This window comes from Stenella coeruleoalba (genome assembly GCF_951394435.1).
Source record: "Stenella coeruleoalba genome assembly, chromosome: 4".
Taxonomy (NCBI): Eukaryota; Metazoa; Chordata; class Mammalia; order Artiodactyla; family Delphinidae; genus Stenella; species Stenella coeruleoalba.
This window is the reverse complement of record NC_137149.1, coordinates 30,598,687-30,623,819: the sequence shown is the minus strand read 5'-3', so window position 1 is coordinate 30,623,819 and position 25,133 is coordinate 30,598,687. Positions and strand designations below refer to the sequence as shown.

Genomic DNA, 25,133 nt, shown 5'->3' with positions numbered 1-25,133 from the left:
ATCTGGGAGCCTTTGACATATAGATAATATTTAAAACCATGCGATTATATGCAATCACCTAGCAACAAGTGAATGTAAATAAGGAGGAAAAAAGGTTCAAGGACCGAACCTTCCAGCGCGACATTTAGAGACCATGAAGAAGTAAAAGAACTCGCAAGGCTGAGAAGGAGAGAGGTAGGAGGAGTACCTTGAAAGAGTGATACCCAGCAAGGAGATAGGCAAGAAAAGGGTTTCAACAAGCAGGGGGCAATCGGCTGTGCTGAATATGGTCCAGTAAAATTTAAAAGGAACCCTGATCCCTGAATTTGTCATGGTGAATGTAATCAGTGACCCTAACAAGAACGTTTCAGCAGAGTGGTAGAGATTAATGGTCAGGGACAGTTCGTCCCTTGTGGCAGGAGGAAAGGCGGGTACAGATCTAAGTAAATTATCAGATTTGGTGGTGGGAGTGTATAGAATTATATTCTGATGGTTTCTATTTTCTCAGAGAAATAACAAACAATACTTTCAACAAAGTTAAATGGGAAGGAGATGCTGGAGGATTCAGGAGCAAGAAAAATGTTTGAAATAGCTAAGAAAGTTAGAGAGGGACTGGATTACAGACATGGACAGCACCACACATCCTCTTGAGATTAGTGGTTGTGAGCTGAAAATGAGACCAGTTAGCAGAGTTGTTTTTCTCCATCTGTATTCAGCTATGTGGATGCAGGTGCAGAGCAGAGGGTGAGTTGGATTTAAGTAGGTTTGAGGTCTCCCCAGGCCAGGACAGAGGGAGAGGAGTTACAGGTGTATATATACAAGAGCATGAGTATAATGATGGAATGAGACACCTAATCTGTTAAGGAGGCAAGTGGGGATATAGGAGGTCTGTGGAAGAGTGTTTTCCATTTTTTTGTGTCAGATGAATTCCATATTATGTTTGTGATATACCCAGTAGGTTATCTTTAATAAGTTCAATTAGTAGAATGTCTGGTGTAATCTTTTATTATAGTTTTTAACCAGTGATGTTTTAATAATTTTTTAAGCCATACTTTTAATTTATTTTAGCTATGTTCCTATCTCTTTAGGCTTAATTGCAGGAATACAATTTCAATAACATACACTCCAACAATAATAAAGATAATATTATCTATATTTATTCAATAAGGACTCAAAAATCTTTGGAAGTATAGAGAAATTATGCAAAATATGTTGCTTAAAAGACTGAATTAACCTATAATTCTTGTTTCTAGACATTGTTCATGATGAGCTACCATAGAATTTCCATGACTCACCCATTCCTACATTTTCTGTAACAAGGCCAAAGAAACTTTACCAAGCAAGTCACAAAACTTTAAGGGTTACAGTGGCTACGTAAACAAAGTGCTGCTGAAATGTCAGAGGGAGAAATATGGCACTTGGAGGACTCAGGCAGTCCCAGCAGGAACTGACCCAGCTTCAAAACTTCACTTCTGCTCCATCAAAGGTAATGACATCTCATTCTGACCAAATCAAGGCTTAGTTAGACCTGGCAGTCAAAGCTCTCAGCTCAGCCTCTGGAGAGACCCATGGCCCCCGATTGCTCCAGGCTCCTGGCCCCTCAAACACCTTGTTCCTGCTATCCACCCAGCCTGCGTGCCCTCCCGCCCATTCCACTTGTCAAAATCCCATCCAGGCTTTAGGGCTTTCATCTCTTTCAAAGATCTGCCTGAGGGCTTCCCTGGTGGCGCAGTGGTTGAGAGTCCGCCTGCCGATGCAGGGGACACGGGTTCGTGCCCCGGTCCGGGAGGATCCCACGTGCCACGGAGCGGCTGGGCCCGTGAGCCCTGGCCGCTGAGCCTGCATGTCCAGAGCCTGTGCTCCGCAACAGGAGAGGCCACACCAGTGAGAGGCCCGCGTACCGCAAAAAAAAAAAAAGATCTGCCTGCTTTCCCACAGCAGATAGGAACTTTATTTCTTCTGAATAGCCACAGATCATTTTCTTAATTCTTTTATGACATTATATTCTGCCTTAAATTATGGCTATTGGTATCTTACCTCTCCTATTAAATGGTATGCTCCTTGAACAGCTAACACTTATGGTGCTGATACAGTAAGCCAGGCCCTGTGCCTTTTGTTTTGCAGACATCACTAGGTACCATTATCAGCCCCATTATACAGTTGTGGAAACTGAGACAGAGAGGGTAAGTGACTTGCCCAAGATCACACAGCTAGTAAGGGGAAATACTGAGATATGAATTCAGGTCTGTCAGATTCCAGAGCCTATACTTTTTTAACTATTATGCTATACTGCATCTTGGACAGTGGCAGGCATATACTAAATATTTGATTTTTAAAAGTTCTTCTTTATATGAATTTTTATTCAATCAACCTACTAAATGCCAGGCACTGTGGTGGTGACAGAGGAACAAGGAAAAATAAGGCATGGACCCTTCAACGGGGGAACTCACAGTCACAAGTGACACAGAGAAATTCATACATTTTCAGATTCCCACATTTTATTGGGCTTTATCTTCCCAAGCAACTGGAAGACCTTCTGACAAAGGCTTAAATTGTGCAAACTAGTTAAAATTCTCTCTTCTCACTGTGATAAAAATGATTGTATTGAAAAATAAACTACCTTAATTTAACAGATAACGTTATACAGTTAGTGATGCTGGGACGAAATTAGAGACTGTAATGTTACCAAGCGTATACTGAATACATTCAGCTCTTCTATAATATGAATGTTCTCAGTTGAGCCAGGGAATGTAACAGCATTTTTAGAGCCACTGGCTAAATTACCTCCATTGATGAGGCTTAGCAGGTTCTTTCTGAATGATTCTAAATAACTGCTGACAGGTAGAAGATGGTGTTCCATGGGCTGTAGCCGCAGCATGCTAGGAGCCTACTGGGGAGAGAATAAAGCACGAGTTCCCATGCATGAATGGTTCTATGTCCTCCCTGGATCATGCTGACTGGCCATCCTTGAAATTGTATAAATGAAAGGAAGTAGGCCCAGGTAGACGCTTGCATTAATAATTGGTGTGAATGAAGTAAATTAGGCTAACCCACCAGGTCCTTCCTAAAGGGGTAGAGAGGCGGTACAAACCTGCAGAAATAAAGTCTGCTAAAACCATCTCTTCAAAGCTTTTGACAAACTGCAAACCCTAGCCATGTATTGTTTTCTCACTGAAAGGAGAGCTCAGGGAGAAGTTTTAGTTCACACAAACGCACACGCACATGCACAGTATAGGTATATGAAGCATGAACTAGGACATGAGAGTTAGGTAGCACTGTCCTTATTCACAAAGGAAGTCGAGGGACCTGGTTCTGCCATTAAGCCAAAGGGAGGATTTTTCTCTGATGTTAGAGGGCAGGTGTAGTGCAGTTTGGGGTTCCTTTAGCTCCTGGGTCTATTCCCACATGCACGATCTGTACTACAACGGAATCTGCCCCCCTTATTTGTACAGTCATGTTGTGACTGAAGGCAGGCACAGTTAAAGGCAGTGCCAATCAGAAGAGAGAGCTCAAGCAGTTCAACCAAACCATGATTCATTTTCAAATTTTTGAAGGAAACAATACGTTTGAAACCTCTTTGCTTTGTGATCCTAGAGAATACAGTTTTCACCTGCCTATTTCCTGGTGTAGACATTTCCCAGGGTTCTAAATTCTTTTCAACATCTCCCTTTCATGAAGAGCCCACAGTAATAAAGAATCATGAGAAATATCAAACCCATTTAACAATGGGGTAGAATCATGTTTTCTTCTAACTTTTGTAGGGAAGAAAACGAATTTGTTTTTGCAGCAATATCCTTTATAACAAACATACATCTCATTCCGTCTCATGTCATTCCATAATAAGTTTTTATTCTTTCACTTGCATAAACATTAATCTTGTCTAAATAAGATCTGAATCCAAAAAAGCAAAAAAAAAAGTTTATAAATAATGCCAATAATTCAAATACTTCAACTTGATACTAAGCAGATTCTCAAACTTTCTCTTAACTCTATTTTAATTTAAATTAAAGTAAAAACACAAGTAATTAAAGATTAACAAAGTTTTGAGGTTTAATTCAAGTCATTAGAAGACAATATTATTTAAAAGTAGGAAATAGATTGCCTTCATGGTGTTATTCTATTTCTTAACCACACAAATATTTAAAAAACAAAAACGTAAAAGTTTATGGCTGATTGAAACCTGAAAGATATCTTTACCTAAAAGTTCTTATTCCTCTTAAGAAACTGAAACCTCCATGTGCAAAAACAGAATGCACATGGCTACTTCATCTTAAGCATCACTCAGGAAACACATTTGATGTTGTTTTGTGCCATAATAATAAGAACACAATAAACTATGAGAAGTGTCATTTCTGGAAAATTAGTTAGCTGTAGATCAGCAACAGACAAATCTTTGTAACAGATGTGACATGACTTTGATAAGTTGAACTTTTTAAAACATGGAGTATTTTAAAAGACATCCTCAGGGCTTCCCTGGTGGCGCAGTGGTTGGGAGTCCGCCTGCCGATGCAGGGGATGAGGGTTCGTGCCCCGGTCCGGGAAGATCCCACATGCCGCAGAGCGGCTGGGCCCGTGAGCCATGGCCGCTGAGCCTGCGTGTCCAGAGCCTGTGCTCCACAACGGGAGAGGTCACAACAGTGAGAGGCCCGCGTACCGCAAAAAAAAAAAAAAAAAAGACATCCTCCTGGAAATGAACTAATTTAGATAGAACATACTGTATGCCATTATTCATAAGCCCATTTTCATCACTGCAGAACAGCTATGTCAGTGTGACAACATCTTCCTTAAAATTCATGTTTGGGATCCACTTTTAGTTAATTAATTTAAAAAGTAAAGAGAAAATCTGGACTCTATCTCTGAGGTTCCCACCAACTAAAATTCTATAACTTTCATATTTTATGCACTCTGAAACTTTCCATAATTTGAAGATAAAAATCTCAGGAAAAGATCCTTCTTCTAAAAATATATATTTTTTTTACTTAGAAAAATTTGAGCTACAAAACATTCTGAATGAAGAGTCAATATCCTGGTTAATTGTTACAGATGAACTATTTCTAAATTTGTTAGAAATAAATTAAAAGCCTATAAATGCCAAATATAAGAACTTTAATAATTCACTATTATTTTAGTATCCCATCACATATATATTTGGACGTTAGACAAGGAGCTAGTTTTACGTAAGTACACACATTCATTTACTGGGCTTCATATGATGCCCTTGGTGGATAAAGCCAAACATTCCACTAGCTTTGGTTATAGTTTTAAAAGTAAGAAGTTTGAAGATCTGTCATCTAGGATGCTTTTTAAATACCATTCTTGGTATGCAAAGGTATTTAAAAGGCTAGCCAGCACAGAGTGAGACAAGGTGGGAACAAATATGTAACAAAAGAGATGTCATTTTCTAAGAGGTTTATCATGCTGATTTTAATAGTAAGCCACCTGCTGTAGCTACTGTCAACGAGCAAAGCAGGATATAGCAAGGAAACATTTCACACCTGAAATGATGCTGACTTCAAGTCCCCAAATAAGAAACATTCTAATATAAACCATCCCCTTTGACTGTTATCAAAACTCTTCCCCAAAGAAATTCTTACATTGTCTATGGAGTCTAATTTACTGACAATATAAAAGGATATTATAAATCACTGAAAGTACTAAAGTAGGTCACATCTTGGTAATCACTGTACTTTAGGGCAATAGATTGAGTTCCTACTGCGATAGAGAGATGATTCGGGTCAATTTCCAATAATAATTTACAAAAAATGAAAGCTTCCTATTTAATTTACTTTTAACAGAACACAAGCCTAGAAAATGATCTGGATGCTCTAGTTATTAGAGTATTTACAAAGTACTGGAAGTTACAGAAATGAATAGGAGTGAAAGAAATTGTCTACCCTTTAATGATACTTTTTAATAACAAAATAAAAGCTTCTTCTCCTCACAATGATGAATAGCAGGAGGTTTCCCAATCCAAATTCATTTGCCTTGTGGTTTTGATTAAATATATGCACATAGGAAACTTCATATTATAGGAAATATATAATTTCTGTATGAGTTTCTTATGGATTATAATATTTGATACAAGGTCAAGCAATTTTTCATTTTGTTTAAAATGTTGCAACGATCTGAAATCGCCTTCAGTTTGTTTACACCCTTCAAAGTCTCTCCTTCTAAACTCTATTAACATCACCAAACTGAAGCTAAATAAGGATTTCTTTTTTCCTCTAAATAGGGGAGTTAATGCCTATGGGAAAATAACAGTCTTAACAAATAAAGCCCAGGGGATCCAGTCAGGCAAAGGAATAAATCCTCATCTTTCACACAACTTTCAAACCGGTAAACAATACAAGAGTTCAAAATAGTTTCTTTTCAAGTCACGCCGTATAAGATACAAAGTAAGTTTGTATGTAATGGCGATGCCAGATCAACTTTCCAGACATGAAGATTCAATGATTAGAGGCTTAACTTTAACATGCAAAGTAGAGGGCTGGATGGAGATGGAGGGGGGCAACAGGATAAATAATCCGCACAACTGGAAGTGGAAGTTTAGGTCATTTCCTATGTGAGGATATAGAGGGTATATTGGATAATGGTGAGACTATCTGAAGGGAAACCACAAGCTGATTAGTTCCACTCCAAGGGATGGTTTTTAAAAACCAGTTCTTATTCTTTACCACTGATTAGAAGTCTAAATGAAAGGCTACATATGGAGAAAGATATATCCATCCAGCCATTACAGCAAAAGGGCGATAAATTATCCAGGGTGCCTGCAGAGAACCCTTTAATCCACTCTTTCAGTTTTCACTCTCACCTGCGAAAAAGTCTGAAACTGTATGCCAGTTGGTTGTTAATAATGTGCCCTGGGAGGGAGCGAGTTGAAATTGTTCCCCAAACTGCAAATCAAGAGACAAACTATGTGTGTCTACTCCTGTTGAGTGAAATGATATATCAGAACAGAAGATGGTGTCTGCAGTACAGGACGAAAGTATGCTTTCATGTGTCCTCTAAACTCCATGGCTCTGGGCAGCAAAGCTCTGGAGCCCTTATATTTCTACTCCCAGAAGAATATCCTAACATAGATGTAGCTAACAGAAGCCTCCAAAAGGAAGTTTGTGATATAAAATTTAAAATAATTGTTTTTAAATTTGTAGTTTCCAGATTGGATTTCTGCTGTGCGCGCCAAAACTTCTCCCCCCTTTTCTGCGGGTTAGCTACACAAATATGGATCTCATTTGTTCATTAATGGAAGGAAGTGGTGACTCAGACGCTTTGTACAGATGCCTCAGTTTTCCTATTTCTACTCTCCTTCCACAGAGCACTGTAAAATGTAACCGGTTCAAAGCTAGGAGGAGGGGAGAGCGCAGGGGGGCTGGGATTAGGAAAAGCAAGCCCCTTGCCTCTCTGGTTTGGTCTGCAGCCCAGGCTCCCTCCCCCTGGACCTCCTGACTCCTGATCACCTCAGTCCCTGGACAGTCCGTTTTGTCCTTTTCCTCAGTCTGGATGTGGGCTCCAATCAAACCTCAGCATCATCTCCTCCCCAAATCTGCTCTTCCTTCTTTAGTCTCTATCCCATGGTCTGCACTATTATTCCCCAGAGCAAGGCCTGAGAATCACCCCCACTTCTCCATCCTCCCCATCCTTACATCTAGTCACACATTCTGCCATTTCTACCTGATTAATACACCCTGAATCTATCCCATTCTCTATATCTCTCCAGGTCATTTTATTTCTCACCCAAGTAACTGCAACAATATATTAACCATCTCTCTCTTCCCCTTTGTCTTCCTCCTATCCTTTAGCAAGAGTGATCTTCCTAAAATGTTTGTCTGACCATGCTACCCCACTTCTTAAATCCTTCAGATTGTATACTTTTAGGATAATTACTTAGCATGGCATGTAAGGTCCTTCACCACATCCTACCCCAATCCCTGCTTTCTATTTACTTCCTCATCCCCTCCTTGAACTTTACATTTCAACCTTAATAAGCAGTTTTCTTAAATGCTATTCTTTCGTGTATCTCAAAGGTTTTGAACAACTAGCCTCCATGAAAACACTGCACAACTTAGACTTTTCACGTTGACAACACTGTGACTTAGATCCAGAGGCAACCCGATCCCCTCCCCACCAAAATTTGGGTGATTAACCCCGCTGTAGTTCTTCCGTTGTACCTCGACATATCCTGAGCATATTTCTCACATGATATTGCTATGTTTTTGTTTTGTTTTGCTCCTAGTAGACGCTAAGGTCTTTGAAGACAGGGGCTATGTTTATTTGCTATTGTATCCCCATCATGTATAGCAGAGGGCATGGCACAGATTAGGCATTCCATATGAGTCTGATGAATGAATCATTGAATAAGTGGGCACTGTATTTTAGATAACTGTATGAACTAATTATTAATAACACTTTAAGTCCCTCCTGCCTCTATATCCCATGATTCCATCCTTTATTCATTTCTTTGAGCATATAGAAATACTTGTTAATAAGACATTCTGCAGAAATACAAACTAGAGATGTATATGTGTATTTTTGAGACTGAAAATATTAGCAAGTAAGGAAACAAGAAAAAGCTTTATTTTTTTTAATCCTAAGTAAATCTTAAGAAAGCATGGGGACTGTGAAGATAAAAAGTGCATTAAAAATATCATTCATAATGACTAAAAAAAAAAACCATAAGAACATTTAGGTAACCCGGGCCACTTCAGATTCCAAGGCTTGATGTCTTTTTAATTCCACCAAAGCAAGAACTAAAGTTCATTTAATAACTAAAGGAGGAAATTCTTTCTATATTATGGTTCAGGACTCAATTCAGAGCAAACAACTCATACTTAGTTAATTTAGGCCAAATGTAGGCCAACATCACGGTGTCTGAATGAGCAGAAATTAAGCAGGAGCCACTCTTTGAGTAAGAGGAAACCATAGCATTTTACATAACTAGTCTGGAAGGATGGGGACATTGAGGTCTTCTCTGCAATCACATGCTGCCGAAGATTACTAGATGCTTGGCCATTCATGAGGAAACAATAATATACCCTTAAGTCACTCATTCGACTTTGTTCAAAATATTTACATTCAAAAATGTGTCCAAACTGCTCTTTCATGGCACTTTATTTTAGTGTGGCTTTCTTGACTACGGCTAGTTATTGCCTCACAAATCCACAGAAGTCATATAATTATGACTTCCCTAATTTGTCCCATAAGGCATTACAGGCCTGCATAAGCAGATCGCCCTAGGAATTCAGCCACACAACTAAGTATTTGGTCACAAGAAAGTCAAACAGGAAGAAGCGACATGACACTCCATTTGTTCACAGACTGGATATTAGAAAAATATGCAGGTGTCCAGTCAGCAACCAAAAGCAAAGACTTTAAAACTGAGAGATTCATTTTTAATAATTCTGACTGCCTTGTGCTACCTGTTTTGCTTTTTTTATTTTTTAGTGTAAAATGAAACGCTCTTTTAGCTCTTTGGAAGAGAGGATTCATCCCTAAACTCACTTTTTTGTTTTAATCATGTTTCCCACTATAAGAATGTCAGTTGCTCCCTCTTCAAACCTTATGAAAGTGACCCTAAAAATATGTCATTTTTTCACAGAAGCATTATTAAAAATTAAACTTTCACATGAGACAATTGGGAATATGAAACAAGATAACCAGAGCTGTTCCAATTGAGATGATCACCCTGGATCCAATACAAGGTATTGAAATCACTCAGTGGCATGAGAACTAGTAAGAAGAAAGAGAAAGCCATAGCAGTGTCTGTTGATGCTTGAAGATTTTGTAAGTGCTTAAAGACAAAAAGCCTTCATTATCAATGAAGTTATGAAGTAACCTGGAAGGCCTGAGGCTCCTAGCCTGGTACTCATACTTTATTCTTCTTACAAACCACTCCCTAACTTCTATGTTGCACTTTTTCAAAAAAATTCTTTTCCCTTTTCTTTTTCTGTTCAAAGTTTCTAGTGATAACAGTTTTGATGAAATTTTTCTTTTCTAACATTTTACAAAGTCAGAGGTCACATTACTCCCCAAGTGACATACCTGTACACATCTCGTTGGAGATTTCTGGTTCTCTCAATTCCTTAAGGAATTATATCCAAACAGCATAGCAGAGATTGGCTGTTCACCAATTTTGTTTACTTTTTCTTCTAAGCCCACAGCTATACTTCACTCTCTCCTTTGCAGTTATGTGTGAAAATGTGACTTGACACTTGCCAAAGAAATGTGGTCAGCAGTGATATAAACCATAAACTCTTGTACTTCTAGTGCTGGCCGAAAGAATCCTCCCACTTGACTGTCCATTCTCTTTCTTTCTTTATCTTATCCAGTGGCTGTATGCCTATGCCCAGGGTAACCTCAGAACACACAGATGGAAGATGGCAGAGTCCCCAGAGTCTTGCCCTTCATCATGTACAAGAAATCAGTGTCTACTGTGGTAAACCAGTAACATCTCAGAGTTTGTCTGTTAAAACAGCTACAGTCATTCTAAAACAGATGGTATCCAGAAATAGACCACAGGAAAGAATAGTCTTGCAAAAACTTGTCAATATTTTGGTATGTCTATTTCCTCCTCCTTCTGCTCCTCCTTTTTTTTTCTTTTTTTACTTTAACACCTTTACTTATCTCAGTTTGCGGGGTATTTTTCCTTTATCTCTGCCCCTTCAAGAATTCCAAAATTCTGTTTAATCTGGCACTAAATCTACGTAAACAATATCAAAAGAAGCACTGAAACAAATTGCCACTGAACACGGCAATGTTCAAACACGGCCTGAACCACTGAACCACTCAAAACAGAAGATGTGAAAAGACACTGGGGAATCTGTTCTATGTAAGAATTATAGTTATGGCCCTTTTTCTACCTTTTGTTCCAGGACACAAAGCTGTATGAAGGGTTCCAAAATGAACTACCCACCTGTGACAACCTATGGTCATTCTATTATAACTCTGTTCCCAAACAGCCATTAGACACAAATTAATTCTCCAGGTTTGTTTTGTTTGTTTATCTGGTTTGTTATGGTGACTACATCTGAAATTATCGAGCCATCTTGGTATTTTACAGTGATACCGTTTCCTGCAAGATGAGTGGTTTTCTCCCTCCATCAAAAATGATATCTTATTATTACAGAAAAAAAGAACAGTAACCACACATTCAAAAGCACACTCTTTGAGCCCAAACAGAAATCAAAATACTTTTATAATTAAGCAAGAATATAGCAAAAGCAATTAAAGGAACATTTGCTGAAAAACTCCATTACAATTTTATGTTCAGTTTTCTCAACTCAAGAGCCAAAGCTCGTATCTCCACACAATTTACTTCTGTTAGATGAAAATTAGATGATTTATAAGTGTGTTTTGAGTAAAGAGCAATATGAAAGATCACATACAAGATGTAAGGTCCACAGCTAGCTAAGTAAAGCCTAAAATGAACCTTAGATAATAGGTAGGATAAGATACAACAAAGAAGATACTTGCAAAGAAGTTGGTAACACTTCAAGCTTACCTGCCTAAAAAACAACTTGTAGAAATATGGGGGGAAAATGGGTTTTGAAGAGAGACAGAACTGGGTTCAAGTTCCAATTCTGCCTCCTACTAAATGTGAATCCTTGGGTGGGCTAATTTACTTGATCTGCCTAACCCTCGGTTTCTTCCTCTGTAAATGGGTATAATATATCTCTAGTTCACAGGGCTAGAATGAGAATTGGTATGTAAAGTGACGCATATTAGGTAGTTATTATAAATTGTAGTTATGAAAGTATCTGGAAAAGATTTACTATTGGCTTAAAAGTCATATTGTCTTTTTTCCGTATAAAGTAAAGATATCAGAGTTTCTCATCTAAAAGTTCTATAGAGATTTCTTTTCCTAATTCATCTACCACATTGGCAGAAATAGCATTGTAAGCTTAACTTGGCTAAGTCTGCTTCATTCATCTGTCAACAAGATTCTGGGCTTCAAATCGAGCTGACAATTGTTGAAGGTGGACAGAACAGAACAGGCTGCACCATGGCGTTGTATTTCACACCTCAGAGGGTTCTATGCTACCAACAATAACATCATATCTCTGTCAGTCAAGCACAATTATAGGGTTTGATAGACTGATACAAATAAAAAAGCCAGTTAAAACAGATCTCCTGAGTCTGTTCTGGATATGGTTACGGGACTTGTTTGATTCTGTAACCTGTGAATAGTAGAATGGCACCTACCTTGGGGACGAAAGGACAAAGAGAGGCCATCCCCTATTGACTCTAAAAAAAGGTCAAAACGAGTGCACAATTTGCTACAACTAAAAATGCTGAAGTTATTTTGTAAATGTTGATCATACTATTTGCTTCCTATTGAAACACGAATGTGTTTTTGAGATATCCAAAATAGAAGGTACAATTTCACGCCATCTGGAATCAGGTAACACAATGGTCAGGCAAATCACTCAAGCAAATACATTTGTAAAATCCAAGCTAGGCGCTCAAAGCACTTGCATGGATTTCTTTAGAGCAGTGTTTTAATACATATCACTTTCATGAGAAAGAAAATAGAAAAAAGCACCTGATATTCACATCAAAATAAACTACATACATTATCATAAAATTGCTACATTGTGGCTGTTTATAGCAAAGAATCCTGTGGTAGCAATATCTTTTTGTCAAAATGGATAAGGCTGAGAAACAAGCTGAACAGCTTCCTAAAGAGTAAATCGATATGTGGGATCTAATTCAAGTAGTATTTCAAGTTTTAAATTATACATGATCTCAATATGCAAGATACAGAAACTGACAAAAGTAACACTCTAGCCACAAATAATTCTAGTGTGATACCGCCAAGTTTTCCAAAATATATCAAATGAAGATGTAAATGTAAGGCGTCTAATTAAATTTTATTATGAAGTGTTTCTCCCCCCCCACCCCTTTAATGTTACTTGAGAGTGCTACTGAAGAAGGGCAATGAAAAAACGTTACTCTTAGTGACAAAAGAGATCTGCCAATGTCCCTCCAGGAAAACCAATCTTTCATTTGTTTGTTTGTTGTGATGAGTGCCCTAATCCTGTCTTTGCACCAATGAGCACATTTCACAACAAAGTCAAAGTGAGTGGCAAGAAAATACACATCAGCCCTTGAGCAAGTGTTCATGGAACATTCTCCAGAATAGATCATATCTTGGGTCAGAAATCAAGCGTTGGTAAACTTAAGAAAATTGAAATTGAATCAAGTATCTTTTCCGACCACAATGCTATGAGACTAAGTATCAATTACAGGAAAAAATCTGTAAAAAATACAAACACATAGAGGCTAAACAATACACTACTTAATAACCAAGAGATCACTGAAGCAATCAAACAGGAAGTTAAAAAATACCTAGAAACAAATGACAATGAAAACACGACGACCCAAAACTTATGGGATGCTGCAAAAGCAGTTCAAAGACGGAAGTTTATAGCAATACAAGCCTACCTCAAGAAACATCTGAAATAAACAACCTAACCTTACACGTAAAGCAATTAGAGAAAGAAGAACAAAAAAAACCCAAACTTAGCAGAAGAAATCAGAAACAACAGAGAAATAAATGCAAAAGAAATAAAGGAAATGATAGCAAAGATCAATAAAACTAAAAGCTGGTTCTTCTAGAAAATAAACTAATTTGATAAGCCATTAGCAACACTCATCAAGAAAAAAAGGGAGAGGACTCAAATCAATAGAATTAGAAATGAAAAAGGAGAAGTAACAACTGACACTGCAGAAATACAAAGGATCATGAGAGATTACTACAAGCAACTGTATACCAATAAAATGGACAACTTGGAAGAAATGGGCAAACTCTTAGAAAAGCATGACCTTCTGAGACTGAACCAGGAAGAAATAGAAAATATAAACAGACCAATCACAAGCACTGAAATTGAGACTGTGATTAAAAATCTTCCAACAAACAAAAGTCCAGGACCAGATGGCTTCACAGGAGAATTCTCTCAAACATTTAGAGAAGAGCTAACATCTATCCTTCTCAAACTCTTCCAAAATATAGCAGAGGGAAGAACACTCCCAAACTCATTCTAGGAGGCCACCATCACCCTGATACCAAAACCAAACAAAGATGTCACAAAGAAAAAAACTACAAGCCAATATCATTGATGAACATAGATGAAAAACTCCTCAACAAAATACTAGCAAACAGAATCCAACAGCACATTTAAAGGATTATACACCATGATCAAGTGGGCTTTATCCCAGGAATGCAAGGATTCTTTAATATATGCAAACTAATCAATGTGATACATCATATTAACAAATTGAAGAATAAAAACCATATGATCATCTCAATAGATGCAGAAAAAGCTTTCAACAAAACTCAACACTGATTTATGAAAAAACCCTCCAGAAAAAAGAAAAAACAAACAAACAAACAACAACAAATAAAACCTCCAGAAAGTAGACATAGAGGGAACTTATCTCAACATAATAAAGGCCATATATAACAAACCCACAGCCAACATCACCGTCAATGGTGAAAAACTGAAGCCATTTCCACTAAGATCAGGAACAAGACAAGGTTGCCCACTCTCACCACTATTATTCAACATTGTTTTGGAAGTTTTAGCCACAGCAATCAGAGAAGAAAAACAAATAAAGGAATCCAAATTGGAAAAAAACAAGTAAAGCTGTCACTGTTTGCAGATGACATGATGCTATACATAGAGAATCCTAAAGATGCTACCAGAAAACTACTAGAGCTAATCAATGAATTTGATAAAGTAGCAGGATACAAAATTAATGCACAGAAATCTCTTGCATTCCTATACACTAATGATTAAAAATCTGAAAGAGAAATGAAGAAAACGTTCCAATTTACCATTGCTGTTGCAATGTAAACAATAGAAATATCTAGGAATAAACCTACATAAGGAGACAAAAGACCTGTATGCAGAAAACGATAAGACACTGATGAAGGAAATTAAAGATGATACAAATAGATGGAGAGATATACCATGTTCTTGGATTGGAAGAATCAACATTGTGAAAATGACTCTACTACCCAAAGCAATCTACAGATTCAATGCAATCCCTATCAAACTACCACTGGCATTTTTCACACAACTAGAACAAAAAATCTCACAATTTGTATGGAAACACAAAAGACCCCAAATAGCCAAAGCAATCTTGAGAAAGAAATAAGGAGGTGGAGGAATCAGGCTCCCGAACTTCAGACTATAACTCAAAGCTACACTAATCAAGACAGTATGGTAGTGGCACAAAAAACAGAAATATAGATCAATGGAACAAGATAGAAAGCCCACACATAAACCCATGCACATATGGTCATCTTATTTTTGATAAAGGAGGCAAGAATATATAATGGAGAAAAGACAGCATCTTCAATAAGTGGTGCTGGGAAAACTGGACAGCTACACGTGAAAGAATGAAATTAGAACACTCCCTAACACCATACACAAAAATTAATGCAAAATGGACTAAAGACCTAAATGTAAGGCCAGAAACTATAAAACTCTTAGAGGAAAGCATAGGCAGAACACTCCATGACATAAATCACAGCAAGATCCATTTTTACCCACCTCCTAGAGAAATGGAAATAAAAACAAAAATAAACAAATGGGACCTAACGGAACTTAAAAGCTTTTGCACAGAAAATGAAAAGATAAACAAGGCAAAAAGTCAATCTGCAGAACGGGAGAAAATACTTGCAAATGAAGCAACTGACAAAGAATTAATCTCCAACATTTATAAGCAACACATGCAGTTCAATATCAAAAAAACCAACAACCCAATTCCAAAATGGGCAGAAGACCTAAATAGATATTTCTCCAAAGAAGATATTCAGATTGCCAACAAACACATGAAAGGATGCTCAACATCACTAATCATTAGAGAAATGAAAATCAAAACTACAGTGAGGTGTCACCTCACACCAGTCAGAATGGCCATCATCAAAAAGTCTACAGTAAATGCTGGAGAGGGTGTGGAGAAAAGGGAACCCTCTTGCTCTGTTGGTGGGAATGTAAATTGATAGAGCCACTATGGTGAACAACAGTATGGAGGTTTCTTAAAAAACTAAAAGTAGAGCTACCATATGACTCAGCAATCCCACTACTGGGCATATACCCTGAGAAAACCATAATTCAAAAAGAGTCATGTACCACAATGTTCATTGCAACACTATTTACAATAGCCAGGACATGGAAGCAACCTAAGTGTCCATCAACAGACGAATGGATAAAGAAGATGTGGCACATATACACAGTGGAATATTATTCAGCCATAAAAATGAACGAAATTGAGTTATTTGTAGTGAGGTGGATGGACCTAGAGACTGTCATACAGAGTGAAGTACATCAGAAAGAGAAAAATAGATACCGTATAGTAAAACATATATATATAATCTAAAAAAAAAAAAAAAGGTTCTGAAGAACCTAGGGGCAAGATAGGAATAAAGATGCAGACATAGAGAATGGACTTGAGGACACAGGGAGGGGGAAGGGTAAGCTGGGATGAAGTGAGAGAGTGGCATGGACATATATACACTACCAAATGTAAAATAGATAGCTAGTGGGAAGCAGCCGCATAGCACAGGGAGATCAGCTTGGTGCTTTGTGACCACCTAGATGGGTGGCATAGGGAAGGTGGGGAGGAGATGCAACAGGGAGGAGATATGGGGATATATGTATATGTATAGCTGATTCACTTTGTTATACAGCAGAAACTAACACACCATTGGAAAGCAATTATACTCCAATAAAGATGTTAAAAAAATAAAGAAAATACACTTCAGGACACAAGGTTACACATCACAATCTTCCTGTACTTGTGAAACCACAGGACCACAGAGGCTCATGGTAGAAGGAAGCTGGAGGGATTTACTTCATATAGATTCTATGCCATGGATTGCTCATCAGTAGCAAGGCGATTTACCTTCTCTGACTACCTTTGTGATTTACATTAAATTTACGGAATGGAGGCATGGGCAATTACCATTAAACTCGCCACATAAGTCTTGATATTTTATCCAATTTCTTATTTGTTGAGATAAATATTTTTCATTGAACACAGAATTTGTGAAATAAAATGTTCTAAAAATAACTTTATAGAAACATTCAGATTTCAGTTTATGGAAAAGAAATGGAAGGAAAAATATGCAAAACATTAAATGATGCTAAAAATAGGAGGAGTATGGTCACTGCAAGTTACAATTGTCAATCATTGGATACTGTATCTAAATAAATATAAAATTGATCAATCCATTTAATCATAATAATGCCACTGTTCATCCATTTTCTTCAGATGCAAGAAAGATAGAGGGAGCCTCATCCACCAGAGGACAGACAGCAGAAGCAAGAAGAACTACAATCCTGCAGCTTGTGGAACAAAAACCACATTCACAGAAAGATAGACAAGAGGAAAAGGCAGAGGGCTATGTACCAGGTGAAGGAATAGGATAAAACCCCAGAAAATCAACTAAATGAAGTGGAGATAGGAAACCTTCCAGAAAAAGAACTCAGAATAATCATAGTGAGGGTGATCCAGGACCTCAGAAAAAGAATGTAGGAAAAGATAGAGAAGTTGCAAGAAATGTTTAACAAAGACCTAGAAGAATTAAAGAACAAACACCTATAAGAATTAAAGAACAAAAAAAGAGAGAGAAAAAAAAAGAGAGAGATGAACAATACAATAACTGAAATGAAAAATACACTGGAAGGAATCAATAGCAGAATAACTGAGGCAGAAAAATGGATAAGTGATCTGGAAGACAGAATGGTGGAATTCATTGCCACGGAACAGAATAAAGGAAAAAGAATGAAGAGAAATGAAGACAGCCTAAGAGACCTCTGGGACAACATTAAACACAACAACATTCACATTATAGGGGTCCCAGAAGGAGAAGAGAGAGAGAAAGCACCCAAGAAAATACCTGAAGAGATTATAGTCAAAAACTTCCCTAACATGGGAAAGAAAATAGCCACCCAAGTCCAGGAAGCATAGAGAGTCCCAGGCAGGATAAACCAAAGGAGAAACATGCTGAGACACATAGTAATCCAATTGACAAAAATTAAAGACAAAGAAAAATTATTGAAGACAAGGGAAAAACAACAAATAACATACAAGGGAACTGCCATAAGGTTAACAGCTGATTTCTCAGCAGAAACTCTACAAGCCAGAAGGGAGTGGCATCAGATATTTAAAGTGATGAAAGGGAAGAACCTACAACCAAGATTACTCTACCCAGAAAGGATCTCATTCAGATTTGACAGAGAAATCAAAAGCTTTACAGACAAGTGAAAGCTAAGAGAATTCAGCACCACCAAACCACCTTTACAACAAATGCTAAAGGAACCTCTCTAAGTGGGAAACACAAGAGAAGAAAAGGATCTACAAAAACAAACCCAAAACAATTAAGAAAATGGTAATAGGAACAAAAATATCGATAATTACCTTAAACGTGAATGGATTCAATGCTCCAACCAAAAGACACAGGCTCGTTGAATGGACACAAAAACAAGACTCACATATATGCTGTCTACAAGAGACTCATTTCAGACCTAGGGACACATACAGACTGAAAGTGAGGGGATGGAAAAAGATACTCCATGCAAAAGGAAATCAAAAGAAAGCTGGAGTAGCAATACTCATATCAGATAAAATAGACCTTAAAATGAAGTATGTTACAAGAGACAAGGAAGGACACTACATAATGATCAAGGGATCAATCCAAGAAGAAGAGACAACAATTATAAATATACATGCACCCAACATAGGAGCACCTCAATACATAAGGCAACTGCTAACAGCTATAAAAGAGGAAATTGACAGTAACACAATAATAGTGGGGGACTTTAACACCTCACTTACACCAATGGACAGATCATCCAAACAGAAAATTAATAAGGAAACAGAAATTAAGGAAACACTCCCATTTATAACTGCAGCAAAAAGAATAAAATACCTAGGAATAAACCTACCTAGGGAGACAAAATACCTGTATGCAGAAAACTGTAAGACACTGGTGAAAGAAATTAAAGATGATACAAACAGATGGAGAGATATACCATGTTCTTGTATTGGAAGAATCAATATTGTGAAAATGACTATATTGCCGAAAGCCATCTACAGATCCAATGCAATATCTATCAAATTACCAATCGCGTTTTTTACAGAACTAGAACAAAAAATCTTAAAATTTGTATGGAGACACAAAGACCCCAAATAGCCAAAGCAGTCTTGAGGGAAAAAAATGGAGCTGGAGGAATCAGACTCCGTGACTTCAGACTATAATACAAAGCTACAGTAATCAAGACAATATGGTACTGGCACAAAAACAGAAATATAGATCAATGGAACAGGATAGAAATCCCAGAGATAAACTCATGCACCTATGGTCAACTAATCTATGACAAAAGAGGCAAGGATATACAATGGAGATAAGACAGTTTATGCAATAAGTGGTGCTGGGAAAACTGGACAGCTACATGTAAAAGAATGAAGTTAGAACACTCCCTAACACCATACACAAAAATAAACTCAAAATGGATTAGAGACCTAAATGTAAGACTGGGCACTATAAAACTCTTAGAGGAAAACATAGGAGGAACATTCTTTGACATAAATCACAGCAAGATCTTTTTTGATCCACCTCCTATAATAATGGAAATAAAAACAAAAGTAAACAAATGGGTCCTAATGAAACTTAAAACCTTTTGCACAGCAAAGGAAACCATAAACAAGACGAAAAGACAACCCTCAGAATGGGAGAAAATATTTGCAAACAAATCAACAAAGGATTAATCTCCAAAATATATAAACAGCTCATGTAGCTCAATATTAAAAAAACAAACAATCCAATCCAAAAATGGGCAGAAGACCTAAATAGACATTTCTCCAAAGAAGACATACAGATGGCCAAGAAGCACATGAAAGCTGCTCAACATCACTAATTATTAGAGAAATGCAAATCAAAACTACATGAGGTATCACCTCACACTAGTTAGAATGGGCATCATCAGAAAATCTACAAACAGTGCTGGAGAGGGTGTGGAGAAAAGGGAACCCTCTTCCGCTGTTGGTGGGAACGTAAATTGATACAGCCACTATGCAGAACAGTATGGAGCTTTCTTAAAAAACTAAAAATAGAGTTACCATATGACCCAGCAATCCCACTACTGGCATATACCCAGATAAAACCATAATTCAAAAAGACACAGGCACCCCAATGTTCACTGCAGCCCTATTTACAATAACCAGGTCATGGAAGCAACCTAAATGCCCATCGACAGATGAATGGATAAAGAAGATGTGGTACATATATACAAGGGAATATTACTCAGCCATAAAAAGAATGAAATTGGGTCATTTGTAGAGACTTGGATGGATCTAGAGACTGTCACACAGAGTGAAGTAAGTCAGAAAGAGAAAAACATATATCGTATATGAATGCATACATGTGGAACCTAGAAGAACGGTACAGATGAACCAGTTTGCAGGGAAGAAATAGAGACACAGAGGTAGAGAACAAACGTATGGATACCAAGGGGGGACAGTGGGGAGTACGGGTGGTGGTGTGATGAATTGAGAGATTGGGATTGACATATATACATTAATATGTATAAAATGGATAACTAATAAGAATCTGCTGTATAACAACAACAACAAAAGAAATATAATGGAAATATTTTATCAAGCCACCTACTCTAAAGGAAAATTTGATGAAAAGCAAATACAATACCTTGAAAATCATATATGGGGGTTTAGAAATTGGAGGCTTAAGAGGATTTCATTACAAGGTATTTCACCCCTAAGGGCTCCCATGATACGGAGTCCCAAGTACTTACAGTAAGACTCCATTGTATTAGCAAAGGTAGCACAATGAATATATATATTTTTTCTCTTTTTCATATTCAATGGTTTTTTATCTTATCAAATGTGAGCAACTTAACTCGAGTTATCTTTTAGTCAGTATAAAAAAAGTGTGGATATATGTATATGTATAACTGATTCACTTTGCTGTACAGCAGAAACTAACACAACATTGTAAATCAACTATACGCCAATAAAAATTTAAAAACAAAACGAAAATAACACACAAAAGAAAACCTCATAATTACATATACCTTATTTCTTGGATCTGATGCAATTTGCTAAACACATTATAACTTCTTTAAAATCCATCTGAGATGCCATAGTATTAATGCTTATTGTATAGATTAGCCATTTTACATTTTTTGGTTATGCTTTTATTATATGTAATTATTTATATCAAGAAATATAATTTGATATCGAATCACTATGTTGTACCCCTGAAACTAATATAATATTGTAAATCAACTATATTTCAACAAGAAATACAATTTGACCCATGGCTAGCCAAACCTGTGTAACAATGAGCCATATTATAATATACTTACAATTTCAAGGAAGAAGGATAACGTGGTAAGCAGAAAGCATTTACAGTCAGACATATCTAACTGAATTCCAACTTTGCAAACCCTCTTTAGCTGTACAGCCATTGATAATTAACCTCTATGAGCCTCAGTTTCCTTGTTGACAATGGTAATGTTTAGAGACATGAATGGGGATGGTAGCATCAGAGACAAAATAAATGTATGTAAAGTCCTAGAATACTGCCTGCCATACACAGGGGCTTAAAACATATTAGTCCTCTTTTTTAGTATATAATAAGAAAAGGAAAAAACAATTGAAATATTCTAGGTGGAGAACCTGAACTAATAGATGGCCCCCTGAAAGCAAGAGCCCAATATGGGTGTCTACACTTGTGAAGGACCAAACAGGAAATACTAGAATCCTCAATATCATAAGGCAGAAATGAGATTTAACTGCCTCTTGGCCTGCCTAATACTTACCTCCACAAAAAGAAGCCTTGAACGCTCTATTCTGGATGTAATCTCCAGAGTTTCCTTCGGGTAGCAGTGGTTTGTTTCTAGTTTTAAAGACAGTCAAATATGAAGCCAAAGAATAAGGCTCCTAGACCTGGGGCATGCCATCTGCCTAGCATTAAGCAAGAGCTGAAGTCAGTTACAGAAGCAAAGTCATTTCTAACATGATTTATGTTCCGTCCTTGAACGTGGCAGGAAGACTGCAAAAGATATTTGGAAGCCAATGCTTCCTGTGAATAAAGTAAATGAGTATATGCTAAGCCCCTCTCCCTGGACCATGCTGGCCTGTTAGAGAAGTTGCCAATGCAGAGTCTATGAACCCTGGAGCAAACCGACTATTCGGGATGAGAAAATATCTCCAGGGCAATGATCATTGCTACCGTAAACGTACAGAGCACAGTACGGCACCGGGGTCAGACGACAGATATCCAGGATATTACTCAAAAACACATCTAGCTCAAAGCTGACAAGATAATCTGTTCCTGTGAGTACAAAGCAGGCTGGAATGCTGCAGCCATGACCTACACAAGGAAAGAAAAAAGAAAGTGCAACTCTCCAAGGGCTCCAACTCAAGCTCTTTATGCAGGCAAAACTCCAAGGCACTTCAAAGGGAGTGTTGCTTATGGAAAGAGCGCTGAACCAAGCCCACCGGGGGTATCACTTCCACGATCATGTTGCCATCTACATTTCGTGAACTGGCAAATGCAAATATTTCAGATACAAGCTTAAACGAATGAAAAAAGAAGTGTGAAAGAGCTTGAGGGTTTGCTCGCAAAGAAACCTCAGTATTTCAGGAAAAGCATTTAATATCAGGAGCTTCATAAGTTATTCCAAAATTCCCAAGACAGTAATTGGTTTGTGATCGTATTAGAAATAAAAGTTTTTTTTTAATTGACACATATTGCACTCCTACATATCACATGATCACAAAACAGTATACTTAAAAACTAATGTCCCACAGTTAAATACTCTTAAAAAGGTCAGCAATATTTTTCTAATCGAAATATAGAGTATATTTTGATGTTTTAACAGTTTTAACATACGTGATTTGATTAACGTAGAGGAGCCAGAATGCAGCAAATATACTTACAGGAGGACCTATGGTGGGGGGAGAGTAGACAGAATAAGAAAAAGAGAGAGACAAATTAGTGAATATACAAATAGTAAGATTTAATAAAAGATTAGAACATCATAATAATCATCAGCACAATACAAGAGACATAGAAATCACTTAAGAATTTAGTGTCTCTCAGTCATTTTTTAGATCATGAACCTATTATGAGACCATATCAGAAAAATGCATTTACATCTATGTACACACAAAATTTTATGTAAAATTTCACAGAATATTCCCTGAGGACTGTTTATGAATTACTCAGAAGTTCATATATTTTAAGAAAAGACTGTCTAATTTATACACCTAAAAATTTAGATAAAATATGAATTAGGAAGAGCGTTAGTCATTTATGATAGACCAGTTGTAGACAATTGATATATAAATTTCTTGAGTTTGGTAAAATGGCTAAATCAGAAAGATACCTGCTATTTGTTCTAAGAATGTTTATCTTTCAGTAGTATTGTCAGTATATAAAAGACTAAGTCCTGATGTTTATGTAAGTTTCTTTAAAACTATGTATTCTCATCAAAACACAGGCAAAGTCTAAGAAAATTTCAATATCTCGCACACCATATGTTCAATGAAAGCACCAGTTCTCAGTAGCCCAGAAGTTGGGAATTGATTTTTATATTTTCTGTAAAACTGCATAAGTACAAAATTTTCACTATTTTTTCCTAATCCTCTTTCTTTCTTTCGACACAAAGATCAATTCAGTGATTATTTGGGTCCACCAATGTTTTATCATTTCTTTTTCCTCAAAAACATTTCTAAAGCATCCTCTATTATAAAACTTTGCACTCAATGAAAGGGATACCTATACAATTTTCCAGTTCCTTAGAGTGAATGAGGTTTAAAGATAACTTTTGATAATTCTCTTAAAGGAATTAAGCAGCTATGTTTTCATAAAACCCTTTTTACTTTGACATCATATTTCCAAAAGGGAGAGGAAATGAGACAAAAAAAATCAATCTGCCGTCTGCTCTTTTTGATAGGTTAGTATTTCTATTTTTTAACCCTTAGTAGATTGTTTTTAATATTAATAAACACTTGTAGAAAATGCTGGAAAAGAGCATTTCTTAGTACACTAAAATCAAACCTTAAATTACCTTCCTCTTATCTTGCAAGGAAGAATTGATGTCCTGTTAAGACTTCAAATTTACATTTACATTTTTGGAGCCCTAGACTTTATAAAACTAGTAAAACCATAAGTGAACACACTCATTTGAATATCTTGATTTCAGAAAAAAAAAGGTTTTATTTGAATTTGCATATAGGGATTTGGCCTGAAAGCAAAAAACAAAACAAAACAAAAATCACTAAAATGGGTGTCAGGACAACTGGTTGTGCTTCTAGTTCTGCTCATAAAAAATTGCATGGCTTTGGCTGAACCACCTGACTGCTCTGGGTCGCCATTTCCTCAACTATAGAATGAAAACTCTGGATTGATTACTAAAGTTCCTGTCATCACTAAAATTCTATGGTTATACAAGAGGAATAAAAATTCTTAAATTGTGAAAAGAAGGAGAGTTAAAGCATGACAAAATTTTACCAGTTGGATAAAATCATAATCAGGTTTCCAGGACATGTGCCCCAGTGTCCCAAGGCAGATGTTTCCGCAGAGAGCGTGCATTGACTGACCACCTATGTCGGTGGAAAGATGGGTGATGCTGTCATACTGCATGTGGCTAAGAAACCCTCTGCTGTACACTGAAAGGGCAGATTTAACGTGACACAGTAAATAAGCCAAAATTGGGTGCCAGGGGTTAGTAAACTGTAATTAATAATATTTTGCAAACTTCTCCTTCCTACTGTTTGATGGAAATAAGAAGATAAAAAAAAATTCTATGTGTAGCAGAGAAGATATAAACATCTCACAAACACACATACACACACGCATGCGCACATGCACACAACAGCCAACAGAACAATATAATTACTAATTAGGAGGAACAGATGTGGGAACCTAGCCAGAACATGAATGACACAGAACAGCTGAAAGAGAGACTTACCAGATTCTCCTCTTCGGCCCCTTTTACCTCGTTTCCCCGGAGGCCCTGAAATAAAAAGAACAGTTTTTGGAATTTTTGGTTCCAAAATGGCTAGTAAATGATTTCTATATATCTTGTCACTGTTTTTAACTAACATGAAAAGGACCA

The 25,133-nt window shown here is 37.0% G+C and overlaps 1 protein-coding gene across 3 annotated transcripts in view; it reads right to left on the bottom strand.

Moving 5' to 3' along the window:
* Positions 1-25,133, bottom strand: part of COL25A1 (collagen type XXV alpha 1 chain) — a gene marked incomplete at its 3' end in the record, with an annotated part of 460,030 nt that overhangs the window by 185,943 nt on the left and 248,954 nt on the right. For all 3 annotated transcript variants that reach the window (XM_079919359.1, XM_079919357.1, XM_079919358.1), the window contains exons 3-4: positions 24,987-25,031; positions 22,951-22,958 (exon numbers count right to left, since the gene is read on the bottom strand). In XM_079919359.1, coding sequence (XP_079775485.1) covers positions 22,951-22,958; positions 24,987-25,031 — 53 coding nt within the window. The remainder of the gene's footprint in view (positions 1-22,950; positions 22,959-24,986; positions 25,032-25,133) is intronic.